The sequence below is a fragment of the Somniosus microcephalus genome, unplaced genomic scaffold (genome assembly GCF_052327205.1).
Source record: "Somniosus microcephalus isolate GS21.2 unplaced genomic scaffold, FLI_Smic_1.0 unresolved_chr5, whole genome shotgun sequence".
NCBI classification, from domain to species: domain Eukaryota; kingdom Metazoa; phylum Chordata; class Chondrichthyes; order Squaliformes; family Somniosidae; genus Somniosus; species Somniosus microcephalus.
The window spans coordinates 48,244,307-48,252,339 of record NW_028225183.1 but is presented as its reverse complement, the minus strand read 5'-3'; the positions used below and the strand labels follow the sequence as shown (position 1 = coordinate 48,252,339).

At 44.1% G+C, this 8,033-nt stretch overlaps 1 protein-coding gene across 1 annotated transcript; it reads right to left on the bottom strand.

The window, feature by feature from the left end:
• Positions 1-245: 245 nt before the first annotated feature.
• LOC147088169 (histone H2B-like) lies at positions 246-649 on the bottom strand. Its single transcript, XM_085977935.1, has one exon. The coding sequence runs from the start codon at positions 647-649 to the stop codon at positions 275-277; it is 375 nt and encodes a 124-aa protein (XP_085834061.1). The 3' UTR covers positions 246-274.
• Between the last annotated feature and the right edge of the window lie 7,384 nt (positions 650-8,033).

The window sequence follows — 8,033 nt, the reverse complement described above, 5'->3', positions numbered from 1 at the left end:
GGTCTGAGAGCAAAGGCAAAGTGCGACCAAGGACCGTGTTTGTGTTTTAGTGGGCGGGAAATACAACATTGACGCTAAGGGCGACCCGGTCAATGAAACTGCTTATCTGAGAGTTAAAAACTACATCTACAGCTGAAACTTCAAACGTTCTTAATAATTACAGTAAATTGAATCTACAAGGCGATGCGTTGTGTAGCTCTTTCAGAGAGATAGTGGGTGGCTCTTAAAAGAGCCGTTGTGTTTGGAGTTTCTTCTTTCAGGACAGCGTGGAGTTTTACTTGGAGCTGGTGTATTTGGTCACCGCCTTTGTCCCTTCCGACACGGCGTGCTTGGCCAGCTCCCCGGGCAGCAGCAGGCGCACGGCGGTCTGGATCTCCCGGGAGCTGATGGTGTGCCGCTTGTTGTAATGGGTCAGGCGGGAAGCCTCACTCGCGATACGCTCGAAAACATCGTTCACAAACGAGTTCATGATGCTCATGGCCTTGGAGGAGATGCCGGTGTCAGGGTGAACCTGCTTCATCACTTTGTAGATGTAGATGGAGTAACTCTCCTTCCTCGACTTTCTGCGCTTCTTGCCGCCCTTCGCTGCCGGTTTAGTGACGGTTTTCTTAGCGCCCTTCTTAGCAGCTGTCTTCTTTTCGTCCACCATTCTTATGCTAGATTTCAGCAACAAAATGACTCAAACTTGCTCCGCGCTCGGAATATATAGGCAACCCCACGGTCCTATGCTAATGAGGGATGGGTGAAGGCAATGATTGTGATTGGCTGGTTAGGAATGATGTCAATTTCCATTCTTCTGCATATCTCTGATTGGCTTCTTTAGGTATCTAATCAGACTGAGTGTTTGCCACCAGTACGCCCCCTGCAAGTGCGTGTGTGACATCTGCCCATTCACCATTTCCCAGACCATCTTCCAGGGCCGCAAACACTCCTTCCGGACGGGATAGCCAGTTAGATAGACTTCCTCCAATTTGTGCACTATATTCACGCATTGCGGTGTGGTCTCCGCCACTTTAGTTCTGCATCTGCCAATCTCTAATACAGTGTGTGTGGGGATAGTTCTGTATCACTCAGTCTCTGCCGTCCTTGCTGGCTCCGTGCGTCCCAGGCAGCTAAGTGTCCTTTGTTGATTGGTGCGCTCGGCTCGTTAAGAAAAAAACATTTCACTGACTGGATTTCACTTGTTGTATTTGGTTATGTGACAAATAAAATTGAAATTGAAATAGAATTGATTTATGTAAGTGTAGGAATCATTCTCAATCTCACTCTCTGTTACGGTATGTGAGTGTGGAATCCTTTAGTTTCCTGTCCGTCACTTTTTTTTTATTCGTTCATGGGATGTGGGCATCGCTGGCAAGGACAGCATTTATTGCCCATCCCTAATTGCCCTTTGAGAAGTTTTTGGTGAGACAGGTTCTTGAACCGCTGCAGTCCGTGTGATGAAGGTACTCCCACAGTGCTGTTAGGGAGGGAGTTCCAGGATTTTGAGCCAGTGACGATGAAGGAGCGGCGATAGAATAGACAGTGCTTGATGGCTGGCGTGGACATGATGGGCCGAAGGGCCTCTTTCTGTGCTGTATAACTCTATGACTCTATGACTATGACTAAGTGTCAGGGTGGGATTCTATCTTGTACCGTGTGTCAGTGTTGTTATTGATTCTGTATCTGTCATTTTCTGGTAGAGTGTGAGTCTGAGATTCATTCTACATCTGCCTGTCACTAGGACGGTGTGCAAGTCTGAGATTCATTCTACATCTGTCTGTCACTGGTACTGATTGTCAGTGTGGGACTCCTTCTGTATCTCTCAGTCTCTGGTACTGTGTGTGAGTGTGGGACTCATTCTGTATCTGTCAGTCTCTGGTACTGATTGTGAGTGTGGGAGTCAATCTGTATCTGTCAGTCTCTGGTACTGATTGTGAGTGTGTGAGTCATTCTGTATCTGTCAGTCTCTGGTACTGTGTGTGAGTGTGGGACTCATTCTGTATCTGTCCGTCACTGGTACTGATTGTGAGTGTGGGAGTCAATCTGTATCTGTCAGTCTCTGGTACTGATTGTGAGTGTGTGAGTCATTCTGTATCTGTCAGTCTCTGGTACTGATTGTGAGTGTGTGAGTCATTCTGTATCTGTCAGTCTCTGGTACTGATTGTGAGTGTGTGAGTCATTCTGTATCTGTCAGTCTCTGGTACTGATTGTGAGTGTGTGAGTCATTCTGTATCTGTCAGTCTCTGGTACTGATTGTGAGTGTGGGACTCATTCTGGATCTGTCAGTCTCTGGTACTGATTGTGAGTGTGTGAGTCATTCTGTATCTGTCAGTCTCTGGTACTGATTGTGAGTGTGTGAGTCAATCTGTATCTGTCAGTCTCTGGTACTGCTTGTGAGTGTGGGACTCATTCTGTATCTGTCAGTCTCTGGTACTGCTTGTGAGTGTGGGACTCATTCTGTATCTGTCAGTCTCTGGTACTGATTGTGAGTGTGTGAGTCATTCTGTATCTGTCAGTCTCTGGTACTGATTGTGAGTGTGTGAGTCATTCTGTATCTGTCAGTCTCTGGTACTGATTGTGAGTGTGGGACTCATTCTGTATCTGTCAGTCTCTGGTACTGATTGTGAGTGTGTGAGTCATTCTGTATCTGTCAGTCTCTGGTACTGATTGTGAGTGTGTGAGTCATTCTGTATCTGTCAGTCTCTGGTACTGATTGTGAGTGTGTGAGTCATTCTGTATCTGTCAGTCTCTGGTACTGATTGTGAGTGTGGGAGTCATTCTGGATCTGTCAGTCTCTGGTACTGCTTGTGAGTGTGGGATTCATTCTGTATCTGTCAGTCTCTGGTACTGATTGTGAGTGTGTGAGTCATTCTGGATCTGTCAGTCTCTGGTACTGATTGTGAGTGTGTGAGTCATTCTGGATCTGTCAGTCTCTGGTACTGATTGTGAGTGTGTGAGTCATTCTGGATCTGTCAGTCTCTGGTACTGATTGTGAGTGTGTGAGTCATTCTGGATCTGTCAGTCTCTGGTACTGATTGTGAGTGTGTGAGTCATTCTGGATCTGTCAGTCTCTGGTACTGATTGTGAGTGTGTGAGTCATTCTGGATCTGTCAGTCTCTGGTACTGATTGTGAGTGTGTGAGTCATTCTGGATCTGTCAGTCTCTGGTACTGATTGCGAGTGTGGGACTCATTCTGGATCTGTCAGTCTCTGGTACTGGATGTTAGTGTCCAATTAGTTTGGAATCAGTCTGTCTCTTGTACTGTCTTTCATCGAAGAATTCTGCATGAATCTGCTACTCACTCGGATTATGAAAGTGGGAATCGTACTGCATCTATCAGTCTCTGCTACTTGATGTTAGTTTGAGATTCATTCCATTTCTGCTAGTACCTGGTACTGTATGTGAGTGTGGGACTAAATCTACATGTAAATCAATTGTACTGCATGTAATTGTGGCCTCATTCTGTATCTGCCAGGCCCTCTGATGCACTGTCTGTCAGTCTCTGTTCTGTATGTGTGTGCTAGAGTATTATATATCTGTCAATCTCTGGTACTGTATGTGAGAGTGAGATTCATTTTGCACCAATCAGACTTTAATGTGGGGTTCACTTTGTCTCTATCATTTGCTGGTACTGTGTACGAATGTGTATTAATTCTGGGTCTGTCACCGTCTGATAATCTGTGTTTGTGTGAGATTCATTCTCTTTCTCTGCCAATCTGTGATACTGTATGAGAGTTTGAGATTTATTCTATATCTGTCATTTCCTGGTATGGCATGTGAGTTTGGGATTTATTCTGTACTGTATGCTAGATTTAGATTAATTCTGTCTCTGTCATTATCTGGTAATGTATGAGGAGAGATTGGGTCGATTAGGCTTATATTCGCTAGAGTTTAGAAGAATGAGAGGGGATCTCATTGAAACTTATAAAATTCTAACAGGACTAGACAGACTAGATGCAGGAAAGATGTTCCCGATGACAGGGGAGTTCAGAATCAGGGGTCACAGTCTAAGGATAAGGGGTAAGCCATTTAGGACTGAGCTGAGGAGGGATTGAGCTGGTGAACCTGTGGAATTCTCTGCCACACAGGGCAGTTGAGGCCAATTCATTAAATATACTCAAGGAGGAGTTGGATATATTTCTTGAGGCTAAAGGGATCAAGGGATATGGGGAGAAAGCAGAGACAGGGTACTGAATTTGGATGATTAGCCATGATCTCATTAAATGGCGGAGCGGGCTTGAGGGGCCAAATGGCCTACTCCTGCTCCAAAATCTAAGTTTCTATGTAAGAGAGTGTGAGATTCATGCTGAGTATCTGTCATCTCTGATACTGTATGTGAATATCAGTTTAATTCTGTCTGTCACTGTCTGGTACTGTATGTAAGTGTGAGATTTATTCTGTGTGTCTGTCTCTGATACAAATGTAAGAAGTCACACAACACCAGGTTATAGTCCAACAGCTTTATTTGAAATCACAAGCTTTCGGAGCGCTGCTCCTTCGTCAGGTGAAGAGGAGAAATGCATATAGACACAGCACATATAGTCAGAGAATACTGCCAGATGATTACAGGTAATCTTTCTAACTGCCCTTTATTACACCTCGGCAGAAAGATAATCACAGCAATCAAAGGTGTGAATAGTGTCTCTGATACAGTATGTGAGTGTGAGATTTATCCTGTGTGTCTGTCTCTGATACAGTATGTGAGTGTGAGATTTATTCTGTGTGTCTGTCTCTGATACAGTATGTGAGTGTGAGATTTATTCTGTGTGTCTGTCTCTGATACAGTATGTGAGTGTGAGATTTATTCTGTGTGTCTGTCTCTGATACAGTATGTGAGTGTGAGATTTATTCTGTGTGTCTGTCTCTGATACAGTATGTGAGTGTGAGATTTATTCTGTGTGTCTGTCTCTGATACAGTATGTGAGTGTGAGATTTATTCTGTGTGTCTGTCTCTGATACAGTATGTGAGTGTGAGATTTATCCTGCACCTGTCAGTCTCTGACAATCTGTTTCAGTGCGGATTGATTCTGTATTAGTCAGTGTCTGATGCTCTATGTGACAGTGAGGTACATTCTGTGGCTGTCAGTTTCTGGTATTATGTTTGAGAGTGAGATTCATTCTGTATCAGACGTCTTTAATACTCTGTATCAGATTGGAATTCACTTTGTCTCAATCATTTTCTGGTTCTGTATATGAGTGTGAGATTCATTCTCTCTTTGTCAGTCTATGATTCTATATGTGAGAGTTAGATTAATTCAGTATCTCTCTGTCTCTGGTGTTGTATGAAAGTGTGGGATTCATTCGGTATATATTAGTCTCTGATCCAGTGTATGAGAGTTAAATTAATTCTGTATCTGTCAGTCTCTGGTACTGTGTGTGAGAGTGAGGTTCATTCCACTTGGACTGAACCCTCACCCCATGATACCGAGAATTCGAACCCGAGTCAGCTCGCTAGGAAGGGCAGCTGGGCTCATCACTGTACCACCATCGCTCTAATTTTAAATTGAAAGCCTCTGTATTTACAGATCACTCGCCAAAGGTCTTTGGAGCTTTAGTCAGGACGAATAACACTTGCAATCATCTTAATCTGAACGTAAACAAGATGTTCAGGTTATTTCTCTCCAATTTAAAATAGTTGCTGATGAATGGTTATCGTGTTGCAGTACAGGCTGGCAGCCAGGAGATGGCACCAACCTCTAATAGTTTGGAGTGTGCGGATTGTGTCCACACATCCAGACCGCCGTGAGTCTGGTGCTGCCCGGGGAGCTGGCCAAGCACGGGGTGTCGGAGGGGACAATGCCGGAGGCCATTGCAAATACATTTCACAACGCTCTGAAACAGCATTAATTTAGTCGAATAATTCATTCGGGCCATCGTAATCACAGAACATTAATGTGAGCGCGGGTTTTTTCTGTATCTCAGTTTCTGGTATGTGAATGTGGGTTTTATTCTGTACCTGTCTATTTCTGGCATGGAACAATGTGTAAAATGCTGTAGCTCTCAGTCTCTAGCATGTTAGTGTGGGTTTATTTTGTATAGAAGTCTCTGGTGTGTGAATGCGGTTTTTAGCTGTCATAAATTAATGGATTCAAAACGGCACAGAAGGAGGTCATTCGGCCCATCGAGTCCGTGCCGGCTATCTGAAGAGCAATCAGTCAGTCCCATTCCCCCGCTCTATCCCCGTAGCCCTGCAAGTTTATTTCCCTCAAGCGCCTATCCAGTCTCCCCTTGAATATACTGAGTGCCTCCGCTTTCACTACTTCCGTCGGCAGCGAGTAACAGGTCCTCACCAATCGCTGCGTAAAAAAGTTTTTGCTCACATCCCCTCTGTATCTCTTGCCCAAAACCTTAAATATATGTCCCCTAGTCCTTGTACCATCAACTAGTGGGACCAGCCTTATCCCGTCTAGCCTGTCCAAATCCATCATAATCTTGCACACCTCTATCAATTCACCCCTCAACCTCCTTTGCTCTAAAGAAAACAAATCCAGCTTCTCCAACCTGTCCTTGTAGCTAAGATCCCCCATCCCTGGGACCATTCTGGTAAATCTCCTCTGCAGCCTCGCAAGTGACTTCACATCCTTTCTAAAGTGTGGTGACCAGAACTGGACGCAATACTCCAGTTGTGGCCTAACTAGCACTTTATAAAGGTTTAGCATAACTTCTGTACTTTTGTACGAATACCTCTATTTATGAAGCCCAAGATCCCATATGCTTTGCTAACCACTCTCTCAAAATGTCCCCCCCCCCCCCCCCACCTTCAGAGGGATCTATGCACGTTAACTCCCAGGTCCCTCTGTCCCTGCACACTCTTTAAAACTGTGCCGTGAAGTGTATATTGCCTCTCCCTGTTCCTGCTGCCAAAATGCATCACCTCACACGTCTCTGTATTAAATTCTTTCAGATTCTGGCATGTGAGTGTGGATCTAATTTTGTATCTGTCAGTCTTTGTTGTGTGTGTGGCTTTATTCTGTATCTTTCAGTATCTGCCAAGTGAGTGGTGTTTTCATTTGTATCATTCAGACTCTGCTATGTGAGTGGGATTTTATTCTGTATCTGTCAGTTTTGGTTATGAAATGTGGGTTTTAATCAGTCCATGCCGGTTTCTGGTATGGGAGATTGGCTATTTCCCTGTATCTGTAAGTTTATGATATGTGAGTGTATGTTTCATTCTGTATCTCTCAGTTTCTTTTAGGTAAGTATGAGTTTTACTCTGTATCTCTCAATCTGTGGTATGCGAGTCTGGTTTTTACTGTCTATTTCTTAATCTCTGGTACGTGATTGTGGATTTTACCCTATACCTGTGAGTTTCTGGTATGTGAGTATGGATTTCACTCTGTACCTGTCAGTCTCTGGTATGTAAGTGTGGTTTTCCTCTGTATCGTTCATGCTCTGGGATGTGAGTGTGTACACTGCAACTTTCATTTCCTCGTATTTGAGGGGGATTTTTTTCTGTACCTTTCAGTTTCTGGTGAGTTACCCCAGGTTTTGCACCGTACTTGTCAATTTATGTTATGTGAGAGTGGGTTTTAATCAGTACCTGTCAGTTTCTTGTACGTCAGTGTCTATTTGAATCTGTATTGTCAGTTTCTGTTATGTGAGTGGGATGTTGTGCTGTACCTGTCAGTTACTGGTGTGTCAGTGTTCTTTCCCTCTACCTGCCAGCTTCAGGGAAGTTAGTGAAATTTTGTTCTGTACCTGTCTATTTCTGGTATGTGAGTGGGATTTTGTCCTGTACCTGTCAGTTTCTGGTATGTGAGTGGGATTTTGTCCTGTACCTGTCAGTTTCTGGTATGTGAGTGTGGTGTTGTCCTATACCTGTCATTTTCTAGTATGTGAGTGGGGTTTTGTCCAGTACATGTCAGTTTCTAGTATGTGAGTGGGGTTTTGTCCAGTACCTGTCAGTTTCTGGTATGTGAGTGGTATTTTGCCCTGTACTTGTCAGTTTCTGGTATGTGAGTGTGGTTATTTCCTGTACCTGTCAGTTTCTGGTACGTGAGTGTGGTATTGTCCTGTACCTGTTGGAAAGTGTGAGGTTATGCACTTCGGCA

What these genes read in the sequence shown, in the direction of transcription:
- LOC147088169 (XM_085977935.1), bottom strand. Translation starts at nt 649, where the DNA reads ATGGTGGACGAAAAGAAGACAGCTGCTAAGAAGGGCGCTAAGAAAACC.